This window comes from Ictidomys tridecemlineatus, chromosome 3 (assembly GCF_052094955.1).
Source record: "Ictidomys tridecemlineatus isolate mIctTri1 chromosome 3, mIctTri1.hap1, whole genome shotgun sequence".
Taxonomy (NCBI): Eukaryota; Metazoa; Chordata; class Mammalia; order Rodentia; family Sciuridae; genus Ictidomys; species Ictidomys tridecemlineatus.
The window spans coordinates 45,632,706-45,648,048 of record NC_135479.1 but is presented as its reverse complement, the minus strand read 5'-3'; the positions used below and the strand labels follow the sequence as shown (position 1 = coordinate 45,648,048).

Below are 15,343 nucleotides of genomic sequence, written 5' to 3'. Positions count from 1 at the left end.
ATCTTTAAATTTCTGAAAATATCAGCTGGTTAATAAAAAAAAAAAATCAGCTGGTTGAGCACGGATTGCACCTGTAATCCCAGTGACTCTGGAGTCTGAGGGAAGAGGACACAATTCCAGGCCAGCCTCAGCAACTTAGCCAGATCCTGTTTCATAATAAAAAATAAAGAGGACTGGGGATGGAGTTTAGTGGTAAAGTCCCTGGGTTCAGTTCAATCCCCAGTACCAAAATAAATAAATAAACTTTTGAAAATACCAAAGTGGTATCATAAACTTAAGTTTCTTTTTTCTATTTTGTTAAATTCATAAAAGTAGGTGTAAATGCTTGAATATATGATGTCTGTTATGATCTTGTTTGCATTTTTGTTTCTAGTACAAGACAAGACTAGGATTTTACATAACATTCCATTTTAAGTACTTGATAATCTCACTAATTCAGTCACTTTTCCACTGAAATGTTTAGTGGCTATTTGCAATAGTCTCCCCCCCCCTTTTTTTTAAAGAGAGTGAGAGAGGGAGAGAGAGAAAAAGAGAGAATTTTAATATTTATTTTTTAGTTCTCGGCGGACAAAATATCTTTGTTTGTATGTGGTGCTGAGAATCGAACCCGGGCCGCACGCATGCCAGGCGAGCGCGCTACCACTTGAGCTACCACTTTCATCCCCAGCCCCTAGTCTCCCCCTTAATAAATAAAAGTAACAGACACTAAAAAAAATACTTGTTTATCTGTCTGTTTAGAAAATTCATGAAGTCTGGAGAGTAATTTTTAAAGTCCCATATTCTTATTTTTTTTCTTTTGGTACTGGGTGTTGAACCCAGGGTGCTTTACTACTGAGCTACATTCCAGTCCTTTTCATTTATTTTGATACAGGGGCTCCCTAAATTGCTGAGGCTGGCCTTGAATTTGCTATTCTCTTGCCTCAGTTTCCTGAGTAATGGGATTGTAGGTGTGTGCTGCTGTGCCTACCTCTGTTCTCTTATTTTATTAAAAAAATTTTTTTTAGTTGTAGATAGACACTATTGTTTTTATGTGGACCTGAGAATCAAACCCAGTGCCTTACATGTGCTAGGCGAGTGCTCTGCCACTGAGCCACAACTCCAGCCCTGTTTTCTTATTCTTGAATGCCACAGTCCTTGATATTTTGAGAGCATGTCACAATCCTTCTCCCTGTGTCCAGGGAAGCTCTTCTATGGAACTTTTTCTTCTCATATTCCATCATCATAGTAGCAGTTAGTCTCCGTATTCTAATGATGATAGTTTGAGCAGTATTTTCTTGAAATGACTCTTCTGGCTGCTGTTAGAGAGTTGGTGAGGATAAGTCAAGTTGAAGAATATAAAGGGAACTGCTTCTTGTTTGTTTCAGTAGAAGGTATGTGAAGGTAATTGGTATGCTAAAGTAAAAGATCCTAGTCAAGTTCACAGACTTGAGTTGCAATTATTTTTTCTCCAGAGATGTTCAGGACTGTGAACTGTTGTATATTACTCCTTTTCTCCTTTTTATTTTTCTCTACTAAAATGTGTTTTTAAATTGTTTTCTGGGGGGAATAAAACCCGGGGCTTTACTCTTCACATAGGCTAGGCAAGTGCTGTATTACTAAATTATACTCCTATTTCTCTACTAATAAATTAAAAGTACTTAGCTACCCTGGAAAAATATCAGAGGCAGAAGAAAAGACTGATAGTTTCAAGGGCTCTATAAACACAATAGTTTAATGCTGAAATTATTAAGAGATCTTCTGTTCTAATAATATGAGGTAATTTGGGGTCTTAGAAATCTGAATATGAATATGTCTTGGGCAATCCAAGAAGATACAAGTTTTTTTTCCTTCCCACTTCCTAACCCAGTTCAATTCTTACCCTTGGCAGTTGCTGAACAAATATTGTAAACCCCAAATTTCTGCTTTTGCAGAAGTATTCTTCCCTGTCCGCCAAAATTAGCATTTGGAGATATGTATGCTTGCTCAATTTTTCTGTTAGTTAATCGGAATGACAGTTTTCCCTCTCCCTCCTCCTTTATTCTTTTCTTTTGCCTTTTCTTCTTCAACCCTTTCCCCAAAATAACAGAAAACATGAAGGAATTAAAGGAGCCCAGGCAGCGCAAAGATAACAGGCGCCCAGATCTGGAAATCTATAAGCCTGGTCTTTCCCGACTAAGGAACAGACCTAAAATCAAGGAGCCCTCTGGGAGTGAGGAATTTAAAGATGAAATTGTTAATGATAAAAATGCTTGTGCTGTTGGAAATGGTACACAGCTCATTAAAGATGTCTGCAAGGAACTGGATAACCACCAGCAAAATGGTCCTGTAGACCCAGAAAATAATCAAGGACAGGAGACTTTTCCTAGGACTGCTGGGCAAGAAGATCGAAGTCTAAGAATCATCAAGAGAACAAAGAAACCAGATTTGCAGATCTATCAGCCTGGTAGGCGTTTGCAGACTGGTATCAAAGATTCTGCTAGCCGGGTGGATGAGGAGGAAATCCTCAACCAGGTAGAACAGCTGAAAATAGAGGAAGATGAATGTAGGGGAAAAGTTGTGAAAGAGGAAGTTGTGAATAAATCAGATAAAGCTGAGACAGAAAAGAGCCAAAATAGTGACAGAGTAAGGACTGCAAAAGGAGAAAAAGGAAAAAGGATTGAAAAAGGGGAGGGGACAAAGAAACTGAATGATGACCTGGCCCAGGGGAAGCCTGGTTCTGCAAAGCGCTATTCCCGCTCAGACAAACGGAGGAACCGCTATCGCACTTGCAGTACCAGCTCAGCTGGTAGCAACAATAGTACTGAGGGAGTTGGCCTGACTGATAATGGATGTCGCCGTCGCCGCCAGGATAGGACCAAGGAAAGGCCACGACTGAAGAAACAAGTATCTATGTCCTCAACTGATTCTTTAGATGAGGATAGAATTGATGAGCCTGAAGGATTGGGGCCCAGGAGGAGCTCAGAAAAGAAGACACACTTAGAAAGAAACTGGTCTGGCCGTGGGGAGGGTGAACAGAAAAGCAATGGTAAAGAAAATCGAGGCACACTTCGTGTAACTTTTGATGCAGAAACCATGAACAAAGATTTCCCCGTGATGAGATCAGCCAGGGAGGATGTGGATAAGATAAAACCTGACAGAGGTTTGAGCAGTGGGGGCAAAGGCTCTGAGAAGCAGGATTCCAAAAACATGAAACAAGAACTTCGGGGTCGTGGTCGTGGCATTTTGATCCTGCCTGCCCATACTGCCCTATCTGTCAATTCAGCAGGTTCTCCAGAGTCTACGCCTTTAGGACCTCGACTTTTATTTGGATCTGGTAGTAAAGGTTCTCGGAGTTGGGGCCGTGGAGGCACCACCCGCCGACTATGGGACCCAAATAATCCTGATCAGAAACCTGCTCTAAAGAACCAGACACCCCAGTTACATTTCTTAGACACTGATGATGAAGTCAGCCCTACATCATGGGACTCACGCCAGGCCCAGGCATCTTACTATAAGTTTCAAAACTCTGACAATCCCTATTATTACCCCCGGACACCAGGCCCTGCCTCTCAGTATCCCTATACAGGGTATAGCCCTCTGCAGTACCCAGTAGGCCCTACAAATGGTGTGTACCCAGGGCCTTACTACCCAGGCTACCCGACTCCTTCAGGACAGTATGTATGTAGCCCTCTCCCTGCCAGTACCATGAGTCCTGAAGAGATAGAGCAGCATGTGAGGAACATGCAGCAGCAGGAGCTACATAGGCTTCTCCGGGTAGCTGACAACCAGGAACTACAGCTCAGCAACCTGCTTTCCAGGGATCGCATCAGTACTGAGGGCATGGAGAAGATGGCTCAGCTCAGGTATGGTATATTCTTGGCTAAAGGGAAATGGGGGTAAGTTGGAGTTATATAGGCTCTCATGGCTGAGGAAGGTAGAAAGTTTTTAGGTGAACCACTGGAGGATTATCTCCCTTTCACATTGATTTTTTTCCCCCCCTCCCTTGTGGTGCTAGATATTGAATCTAGTGTTTCACACATGTTAGGTAAGCACAGTACCAAGGCCCCCAATTCCCTCCCCATGTTGAATTTTGTAATGGAGGGACAATTGGAAAAAACTGGAAGTTTTGTTTCTTATCTTCAAAATGACTGTGCTTCCTACTTTTTCTTCAAGAAAAAACATCTTAGGGGCTGGGGTTATGGATCACTGGTAGAGAACTTGCCTAGCACGTGTGAGTCACTGTGTTCAATTCTCAGCACCGCATATAAATAAGTAAAATAAAGTTATGTTGTTCTTCTACAACTAAAAATATTTAAAATAAAATAAATCTTAGCTGGGAGTGGTGGTACACACCTAATCCTAGCAACTCGGGAGGGTGAGGTAGGAGCTTGCAAGTTCAAGGCCAGCCTCAGCAACTTAAGTAGGCCCTAAAAAACATAGTGAGACCCTGCTCAAAATAAAAAGGATTGGGGATGTGGCTCAGTGGCTATGTGCCTCTGGGTTCAATCCTAGTCCCAAAAACAAAAACAAAGAAAAAGAAAAAACATCTTTAAGGGAGCATGGAATCTTGGAAAGACTGTAAAGAAGGCCAAGAAATGAACAACATACAACTTGCAGGGAAGTTTATATCTCAATTGTTAAATTTAGGTGAGGTCATATGGGGAAGCACTATTTTTCCGGACATAAACCACCTTTGTAATGACATTCTACTCACAGAAACTAATGTGAGTAGGTTACCTGGTTACATTTTTTTATTTTTTGCCAAGGGAGGTGGTTAATTTGCAGAAAGTTTGAATCTTGGATCTAGCTTTTTTTGCGTTGAATTTGGAGTTAGAAGTTGTATGTTTTTTCTTCCAGAGCTGAACTGCTACAGCTGTATGAGCGTTGTATTCTGTTAGATATTGAGTTCTCTGATACTCAGAATGTGGATCAGATCTTGTGGAAGAATGCTTTCTATCAGGTGATTGAGAAGTTCAGGCAGCTTCTCAAGGATCCTAATGTTGAGAACCCAGAACAGATACGGAATAGACTCCTGGAGCTTTTGGATGAGGTAATCATTATATTTTTGTCTTTAGGGTAAAAGCTTCAGCATCGTTTTGCGGTGGGTTTTTACCACCTATGTTTTAGAGCAAAACATTGACAAAAAACTTCATGTTTTTATTTTGGGTTTACTCCCAACTTGCCCCTGTTATTTCCTTAGGATTTTAATTTGCTGACAAATGGAGTTAGTTTTGAGATTGAAAGCTTTCTGAGTGCATTTACCTGGGGCAGGGGTGTGTGTGTGTGTGTGTGTGTGTGTGTGTGTGTGTGTGTGTGTGTGTGTGTGTGTATATAGAGAGAGAGAGGTTGGGGAGAGAGAGAAAGAGGAAGAGAGAGAGAAGAGGTGGGAAAAGGGGTATTTAGTTCATATCTTCAAAACCATGGAGAAGTTTATACTATGAATTTTGTTTTGTGTTCATTTGGGGGCCACTAAATACCATATGTACCTCCCTTTACATGGGCTGTCTGAACATTTACAGAACTGTGAAAAGTCATTTGTTCCAGTTTCTGGTGGGTAGGTTGGATCAGAATAAATCGATTCAACCATTTCTTGCTTTTTTCTTTTTTTAGGGTAGTGACTTCTTTGATAGTTTGCTTCAGAAGCTGCAGGTTACTTATAAGTTCAAACTAGAGGACTACATGGATGGTCTTGCCATTCGCAGCAAGCCATTACGCAAGATGGTAAGCAAGCTTGTTTATTATTCGTTCATTTTAGGAAGCATTTATGTAGAGATAGTGATGTGTTAGGGACTATGTTCAGTGTTGAGGATACAAGAAGAAAAATATAGTTCAGTGGAGGAATAGCCAGATGAAACCAACAAATGTAATGTGTTATAAAACCTATGGTAGTGGTATATTTAGAGTAGTGAATGGAAATAGAAGGAAATTGATCTTAAACTGCTGGGATCAAGGAAAGCTTCTCAGGGACTGTCATGCTGGAGTTTGAAAGGTAGGAGGGGAAGTTTAGATAGAGGGCACAATGAGAGAGAACCAGGGATTGTTGGAAAAGTTTAAGAAGTTCAGCATGAGCTGAGCCCATGGTGGTTCACACGTGTAATTCCTGCTACTTGGGAGGCTGAGGCAGGAAGGTTGCTAATTCAAGGCCAACTAGCATTTCATGAGCCCTGGGTTCAATCCCTAGTAATACTTTTTAAAAGTATGCTGGTGTTCTTTTTTCTTTTTGCACTACTGGAGATGGAACCCAGGATCACTCTACCACTAAGTTACATCCCCAGCCCTTCTTGTTATTTTATTTAGAGATGGGGTCACTCTAAGTTGCCCAGGCTAGCCTTGTAATTGCTATACCTCTGCCTCAACCTCCCAAGTAACTGGGATTACAGTCGTGTTCTGCTATGCCAGGCAGCATGTTGGTATTGCTAATGTGGAGTGGGGCTATTGTAGGAAGAAAAGCTAATAATGTGGGAAGTGACTAGGTCACAAACTCTTGTATGTCATGCTGAAGAGTTTGGATTTCATTCTAAAAGCATTGGGGAACCACTGATTGATTTTCAGATTTTAGAACCAATCATTTTCGCAAATTGGTGAGTTTAAATAGAAGTTGGGTAAAAGTAGAGGTTGGGGAGTCAGGCAGTAGGCATGGACTAAGGTAGACAGGAGTAGTGGAGGTGTAAAAGTAAAGCCACATTAGTAAGATAGAAAAAGAAAATTGAATTGCTGGTGATTTGGTGTTAGGGCTAAGATTAGAGAGTTATGAGGTATCTAGATTATTTTCCAGTTTGTGGCTACAAAGGAATATAGATATCAGTTTAGATAAGATATACTTAGGTGAGGTATCTAGCAGGAACTTGAAAATGAGCAAATGAATATTTTGTCTGCTTAGAACTTAGGAGAGAGAGCTAGACTGGTAATAAAAATTCAGGGGTTAGATGCTGGGGTTGTGGCTCAGTGGTAGAGTGCTTGCCTGGCATACGTGAGGCACTGGGTTCTATCCTTAGCACCACATAAAAACAAAATAAAGGTTCTATGTCCACCTACAACTAAAAAAAATATATATATATATGTGTGTGTGTGTGTGTGTGTGTATATATATATTTATGATTCAAGGGTCATTAATGTATAGGTGGTAGTTGGAGCAGAAATTGGGATACTGGGAGGGCTGGCCAGAGGGGAGATCAAATTTCAGGGTAGGAGTGGGTAAAATTTTCAATTGCTATAGAGTTTTCAAGTGTTAATTGCTTATAAAAAAGCATCCTTTGTATTAAATAACTTTATCAAGAGTTATTTTTGTGGGAGAGAGTGGAAAAGAAATCTTGGCTATGAAGGTAAGGAAAGAAGATAGCTAAAAGAGAATATAAGGTCAAGAGAAGTTTTTGTTTAGGAGTGTGTGTGTGTGTGTGTGTGTGTGCGTGCGTGTGCACGTGTGCATGTGCGTGTGTGCGCGCACATATGCTCCTTTTGTGTGCTAGGCAAATGCTCTGCTACTGAGTTACCTTTTGTTTTTGTTTCTAAAATGAGAGAGATTTAATGGAGAGTTTAGAGATTCCTTAGATAAAAGACTAGGGTTAATGGAATAGAGACTTTCTCTTATGCCTTTTTTTTGCAGTGTTGGGGTTGGGATTCAGGGCCTCGAGCATGCTACCTTTGCCACTGAGCTATATATCCCCACCTCTGTCTTGCTTCTTTTTGGGTTAGGGGAAGGTACAGGGGATTGAACCTATGTGTATTCTACCATCAAGTTATATCCCAAACCCTTTTAATTTTTTGAGACAGTTCTCGCTAAATTGCTGATGGTCTTGCTAAGTTGCTGAGGCTGGCCTCCAAGTTGTGATCCTCCTGTGTGAGCCACCAAGTTCCTGGGATTATGGTATATGCCACCATGCCCAGCTGTTTGCTCCTTTTGATGATTTGCTGTCTCTCTTCTCTCTCTCTGTGTGTGTGTGTGTGTGTGTGATATGTATTTGTGTATATATATATATATATATATATGTATTATGAATATATATATATATGAGTATATATATAGGTGTGTGTACATATATATATATATATACACACACACATGCACACACACACTTTTACTAATCAACTAGTATTTATTAGTTAAATAAATACTCCATGCTAGTTGTCATTGTAGGCAAAGGCAGTTAATGCAGAATAAGAAAGCCATGTTCCCAGTTCTTGGAATTTAGTTTGGAGTTAAATGTAGATGTTAGGTGAATAAGTATTTATGTGGTTAGTTTTGCAAAGGTTGTTGTTGGTGTATGCTAGTTTGGAGGATCATGGAGAACAGAGGAAATAACAGTTAAGGCTGAAGACCTGAGACTTTAGGCAAGTGAAGGTGTATAGGAGAAGAGGAACATTCAAGGGGGAAGGAACTATATACCTGAATATCATAAAGTGGGAAAGATGTGGTGTGTTATGGGAACCGATTTGACTGAGGTACAGAATGTGAGTGGATAGTGATGCTAAAGAGGTGAGCAGAGGCTCAGACATTCAGCACTATGCCAAGGATGATGGAGAGACTTTGAAAGAATTGTTTTCGTACTTTGCCCCTCATTGAGACCACAAAGTGTCTGTACTATGGTGGCATAACTGGTTTTTTGTTTTGTTTTATCAGTTAAATCCCAGGATTCTTTGATGTTCATGCCTAGAAAGAATGTGTGAAATAGTCAGGACTTTAAGGGTATGTGACATATAACTTTCCTGAGGCATAAATTTGATGTGTTGTAGTTCTTTTTTCAGCTGGTTGAATGAACCCTCCTGAGGGGGTCAGTATCTCCTTTTCAGCTTCATTGAAGCTTTATTCTTTATTTTGTGATATGTTAATTTTGTGTGTGTAGTGTGGAGTGGATAAAATGCTGTGAAGTAGTGTCCTTTAGGGAGATATTTTTGGTTGGGCACATATCTTGGAATTAGTAAAGAGTCTATTTTGTTGCTTTCTTAATGAATGATAGATGCCCAGCCTATCAGTGATAAAACATATTAATAGTACTCCACAAACCCTATCATGTTTTGTAAAGGGTAGTTTATTGCTTTTAGGCAAAGGGAACCTAATGCATAACAGTTTGAGGAAAGAGTATAATGATGGCAGGAAAGAAACAGAGTAGACAGTTATTTTAATATTTGTTTATCACTTTATATATTATATTTATTCCCTCAATTACCCTATAGAACATGTATTTTTACTCAGATGAAGAGATCAATTCCCAGGTGTCTCAAAAACCTCCTTGAGCTTGGCATGGTGGTGTATGCCTATAATCCCAGCAACTCAAGGAGGCTGAGGCAGGAGGATCACAAGTTTGAGGTCAGCCTCAGCAACTTAGTGAAGTCCTGTCTCAAAATTAAAAAAAGGCTACATATGTGGCTCAGTGGTTAAGTGCCCCTGGTTCAATTTCTAGTATCCTTCCTCTTATTTCCCCTAAAAAGACTTCTTGACAGAATACACTGTTACATAGAGTCACATCATCTGACCCTCATTTCAGGGTGTGTTCTTTCATTTGCTTGGGACTTTTTAAAAAAATTTTCTTTTTGGTACTAGGGGTTGAACTCAGGGCCTTGCACATGATGGATAAATAGTCTACCACTGAGCTATATGTTCCCATTTTTCTTTTTTCATTTTTTATTTTTGGGTACCAGGGATTTATTTTTATTTTTCATTTTTTATTTTTGGGTGCCAGGGATTAAACTCAGGGCCATTTGACAACTGAGCCATATCCCTAGCCCTATTTTGTATTTTATTTAGAGACAGGGTGTCACTGAGTTGCTTAGTGCCTTGCTTTTTGCTGAGGTTGGCTTGTGATTCTCCTGTCTCAACCTCCTAGCTGCTGGCATTACAGGTGTGTGACACTGTGCCCAGCTCATTTTTTATTTTTGAGACAGGGTCTCACTAAGTTGCCCAGGCCAGCCTTGAACTTTTAAATTTTGTTTAATTTTTGTAGTACTGGGATTGAATCCAGGGGCACTCTACTATTGTGTCACATCTCCAGCCCATTTTATTTTGAAAAAAAAAATATATATATATATTATATGTATATTTTATATATACATATTATATATTTTATATGTACATATTATATATATATTACATGTATATACTTTACATATATGTATATATATATTGTAGATGGATACAATACCTTTATTTTATTTATTTATTTTTATGTGATGCTGAGGCTCAAACTTGGTGCCTTACATGTGAGAGGCAAGTTCTCTACTACTAAGCTATAACCCCAGCCCCTGTTTGTATTTTGAGACAAGGTCTTGTTAAGTTGTTGAGACTGGCCTTGCATTTGTGATCCTCAGTCCCCCAAGTGGTTGGGGTTATAGGCATTCACCACTGTGCCTAGCTGACTGGGACTTAAAATAAGAATCATACCTCTCTCTTCTGCCACTGTGTTTTCTCAGTAAATTTTGTATCACATTTTTGGCTACTTTTTAGTAGTCAAGGTTGGATTGAAAACTTTGTACTTTGTTACAGACGGACCGTGCCTTATCAATGCTTCGCTGTCATTTTGACTCATTCCTATTCTTTGGGGTTAAAGTTAGTGTTTTTTGATTACTCTGCTAACTGATTATTTCTTCTAAAGGTAAAGTATGCCTTAATCAGTGCTCAGAGATGTATGATTTGCCAAGGAGATATCGCTAGGTATCGGGAGCAAGCCAATGATACAGCAAACTACGGGAAAGCACGCAGGTACTTTTACCTCTTGGTTTGTTTTTTCTCTTTTCTGTGTGGCGTTAAGTTAAGCACTATTAAGCAGTGGGCCACTTGAGCACCTTCCCATATTGGATATTCTATTGATGTGCTTTTTGTTTCCTTTAGTCATGCTTTACCTTTCCAGGGCTTGCTAATTCACCAGCTTATGCCTTAAATAGTAGGACTGTCAAGGTGAATTTGTAAAGAGTTGATATGGAGCTAGTATATCTTACTGTTTTTCTATTCTAGTTGGTACCTGAAGGCCCAGCACATTGCTCCCAAGAATGGGCGCCCCTATAACCAGTTGGCTTTGCTGGCAGTGTATACGGTAAGAAATTGTGGATAGGGGAAGTGTTTTGCAGGCAGTTTCTTAAAATGAATTTTGATAGGTTCAGCTCCTGAGACTTCAATTCATCTGCTCACTGTAGCTCAAAGAATATCCCCTTCTGCCTCCCAACCTCAAACTCTTTTTGTTCCTCTTACTTTAAGAAGTTAAGTTGTCAAGGATCCTCACTTCAGGTGACTTCATTCAGCCATTTGCCACCACTGCACTTAAGTTCGTAAGTCCCATGCTCCAGCCAAACATCACTCTGCTTCTGACCAAAGCTTTTGCTCCAAATCTTGTCTTGTCTTGTTTCCCTTTCCTATACTGTTGATCCAGGCTGCTCATTGCAGAAGGGAAAACAAGGTTCCCTTTGTCTTTTTCTCTAAAAAGTCCTTATCTCCCCCATCCTACATGATCTTATTCTTTTAACTTTTCACCTAAGGTCCTTTCTTAGCAGATATATTCCAGATACCCAAGTATGCCTTTCTTTTTTGAGGGGTGGGGGTACCAGGGATTGAACTTAGGGACACTCGACCACTGAGCCACATCCCCAGCCCTATTTTGTATTTTATTTAGAGACAGGGTCTTACTGAGTTGCTTAGTGCCTTGCCATTGCTGAGGCTGACTTTGAACTCGCAATCCTACTGCCTCAGCCTCCTGAGCTGTTGGGATTATAGGTGTGCACCACTGCGCCTGGTGCCCAATTATGCCTTTTGATCTTACCGACCTTCTCCAAATGTGGTTGTAGCAGAGAGAAATTGGCTTTGGCAACTGAGAGGGCTCTGGACCAGAAACTTCACGAAAGGGGGAAGATGGGGGGCCAGTGGTAGGTACTGTGAGATTCATGTATAAGAAGCAGCTCTCATACTCATTAGCAAGGAGAAAAGTTTATTAATACCCAAATAAGTAGTATTTAAACTTCATATTTATGTTCCCCTTTATTCCACGGATTCAAAGAAATTCCTAATTCTGTTTTGAAATAGTTGATTAATGTAGTTTACTAAAACACTTCCTTCAGAATCTCTTGAATTGCCCTCTCCTCTTTCTGCCTTTATCCTATTCTCTTTGTGATGGGTGTTTGAAATTTTTTTCTACCATTCTTTTTTTTTTTTTTAAAGAGAGAGAGAGAGAGAGAGAGAGAGAATTTTTAAAAATATTTATTTTTAGTATTTGGCGGACACAACATCTTCATTTGTATGTGGTGCTGAGGATCGAACCCGGGCCGCACGCATGCCAGGCGAGCACGCTACTGCTTGAGCCACATCCCCATTCTACCTTCTACCATTCTTTATGACATTGTTTTTTTCTCCCTTTCTCCTTATCCACCTTCTCTTATTTTTCCTTCTTTCTTAATTCTGGTATCTTTTTCTAGCTTTTCTTCCTTGTAATAACTGAATTAAAATCTTCTGTTTCTTGTTAACTAGAAAATATAATTAGCCATCCGCTCTATTTAGTTCCTAGATATTTTCATCATCCTAAAAGAAATCTGTATATTTTTATTCCTCCCTGATCTTAGCTCCTAGCAACCACTAGTTGAGTTTTGTCTGTATAGATTTACCAATTCTGGATGTTTCATAAAATGTAATCATATAACATGTGACCTTTCGTGTCTTTGTATTTAGTATAAATATTTCAAAGCTCATCTAAATTGTAGCTAGCATATATTAATCATTCTTTCTTTTTTTTCTTCCCTTTGGTATCAGTGGTATTTAACCACTGAGCCATATCCCTAGCACTATTTATTTATTTATTTATTTATTTAAAGAGAGAGTGAGAGGGAGAGATAGAGAGAGAGAGAATTTTTAATATTTATTTTTTAGTTTTTGGTGGACACAACATCTTTGTTTGTATGTGGTGCTGAGGATTGAACCCAGGCTGCATGCATGCCAGGCGAGCGCACTACCGCCTGAGCCACATCCCCAGCCTGATTTTTTCATTTTTATGTTAAAAAAATATTTATTTTTTAGTTTTAGGTGGATACAATATCTTTGTTTTTACATTTACATGGTGCTGAGGATCAAACCCAGTGCCTCACGCATGATAGGCAAGTCCTCTACCACTGAGCCAAAACCTCAGCCCCTTTATTTTTAATTAAAAAAAAAATTTTAAATATACTTTTTAGGGGGCTGGGCTTATGGCTCAGTAGTAGAGTGCTCGCCTAGCACACGTGAGGCACTGGATTTGATCCTCAGCACCTCATAAAAATAAATGGATTGTGTCCACCTACAACTATAAATAAACAAACAAACAAACAAATAAATAAGTATGCTTTTTAGTTGTAGGTGGACACATTCCCTTTATTTTATTTATTTTTTTTACTTGGTGCTGAGGATCAAACCCAGTGCCTAACATGTTCTAGGCAAATGTTCTAGGCATATTCTAGGCACCGCCCTAGCCCTAATTTTTAAAAATTTTAAAAACTATTTTTCAGTTTGGATGGACATAATACCTTTATTTTTTTTTTTTTTAATTTTTATGTGGTTCTGGGGATCGAACCCAGTGCCTCACGCATGCTAGGCAAATGCTCTACCACTGTGCCACAACCCCAGCCCTTATTTTCATTTTGAGGGTCTCAGTAAGTTTTTAGGGCCTCACTGATTTGTTGAGGCTATCCTCAAACTTGCCATCCTCTTGCTTCAGCCTCCCTAATCACTGAGATTACAGGTGTGTTCCGTCATGCCTGGCAATACTTTATTCATTTTTATGGCTGAGTTGTATTCCATTGTGTGGATATACCTAGTTCATTATGTTTATTAATTCATTATTGATGGATGTTTGTGTTATTTTCACCTTTTAGCTAAGGTGAATTTTGCTGCTGTGATGTACAAGTATTTTAAGTGAGTATTTTTATTTTTTTTAAGTTTACCTAAGACTTCTATTGCTAGATTAAATGCTAATTTTGTGCATAAATTTTTCTTTTTGAGGAACTGCAAAATTGTTTTCCATAGTAACTGTGCCATTTCTCTGCATTCTTACCAATAGTTCCCTCCCTACCCCCATTTTTTGGATTATGACTTACATAATGGAGTGTGAAGTGGTTCTCATTTGATAGGTTGGGTTTTTTCTCTATTAGGGACTTTAGAAGAATTTTTTTTTTATTAATAGACTTGATTTGTAGTGATGATTTTAAATTTTTAGGTTAATTGAAGAGAAAGTATATTTTCCATATATATCTTCAACTCCTTCCTCTCCCCACAGTTTCTGCTACATCTTGCATTGGGGTACATTTGTTAAAATCAATGAGCCAATATTACTACTTGGTTTCGACAAGTGTATGATGACATATCTACCATTATTCTAAAGAATAATTTCGGGCTGGGGTTGTGGCTCAGTGGTAGAGTGCTTGCCTAGCACATGTGAAGCCCTGGGTTCAATCCTCAGCACACATAAAAATGAAGTAAAGATATTGTGTTCACGTAAAACTTAAAAAAATAAATTAAAAAAAAAGAATAATTTCGCTGCCCTAAAAATAACTTGTATTCCACTTATTCATCCCTCTTTTGAACCACTCATTATTTTAGTCTGTAGTTTTGCCTTTTCTATAATTTCATGTAGTTGGAATCTTAACAATGTGTACCCTTTTCAATTGGCCTTTTCCAATTAGCAATATACATTTAAGGTTCTTTTTGGATCTTGTTTTGTTTTTCTTAAGGTTTTTTTTTTTTTTTTTTGTAGTTTGATAGCTCAGTTCTCTTTATTGCTAATAATATTCCATTGTATGGATGTACCACAGTTTATCCATTCACCTCTTTGAAGGACATTTGGTTGCTTCCAAGTTTTGGCAAGCTTGCTTCCAAGTTTTGGCCAGGCAGGATGTTGCACATCTGTAGTTTTCCAGTGACTTGGGAGATTGAGGCAAGAAGATCACAAGTTTGAAAGTAGGCTGTGCAACTTATACTCTGTCTCAAAATAAAATAAAAAAGACTGGAGATGTAGCTGAGTGATAGAGTGCCCCTAGGTTCAATCCCTAGTACTGCAAAACAAAACAAAACCACCAAGTTTCAGCAGTTGTTCAAAAGCTGCTATATACATTTGTGTTCAGTTTTTTGGTGTAGATATAAGTTTTCACATCATGTGGGTAGATATGAAGGAACACAAAATTGCTAGATCATATGAGTAAGCATATGTTTAGCTTTGTAAGAAACCAACAAACTGTCTTCCAGAGTTAGGCTGTACCATTTTGCATTCCTGCTAATAGCACATGAGAGTTCTGTTGTTCCACATCATTGTGAGCATTTGGAATAAGCAGTGTTTTTTTATTTTTTATTTTTACTATCTCGCTGCCCCCCCCCCCACTGAATTCAGGGATCTTGCCCATACTAGACAAGTACTCTACTACTGAGCTAAAACCCCAGTCTGAATTT

At 39.0% G+C, this 15,343-nt stretch overlaps 1 protein-coding gene across 3 annotated transcripts in view; it reads left to right on the top strand.

Annotated features, from left to right (window-relative positions):
- Smg6 (SMG6 nonsense mediated mRNA decay factor) overlaps positions 1–15,343 on the top strand; it is a 234,817-nt gene that overhangs the window by 1,066 nt on the left and 218,408 nt on the right. For 2 of the 3 annotated variants that reach the window (XM_005327910.5, XM_021728163.3), the window contains exons 2-6: positions 2,066–3,821; positions 4,816–5,008; positions 5,569–5,679; positions 10,545–10,651; positions 10,904–10,982. In XM_005327910.5, coding sequence (XP_005327967.1) covers positions 2,066–3,821; positions 4,816–5,008; positions 5,569–5,679; positions 10,545–10,651; positions 10,904–10,982 — 2,246 coding nt within the window. The remainder of the gene's footprint in view (positions 1–2,065; positions 3,822–4,815; positions 5,009–5,568; positions 5,680–10,544; positions 10,652–10,903; positions 10,983–15,343) is intronic. The other variant, XM_021728164.3, reaches the window with a different exon arrangement.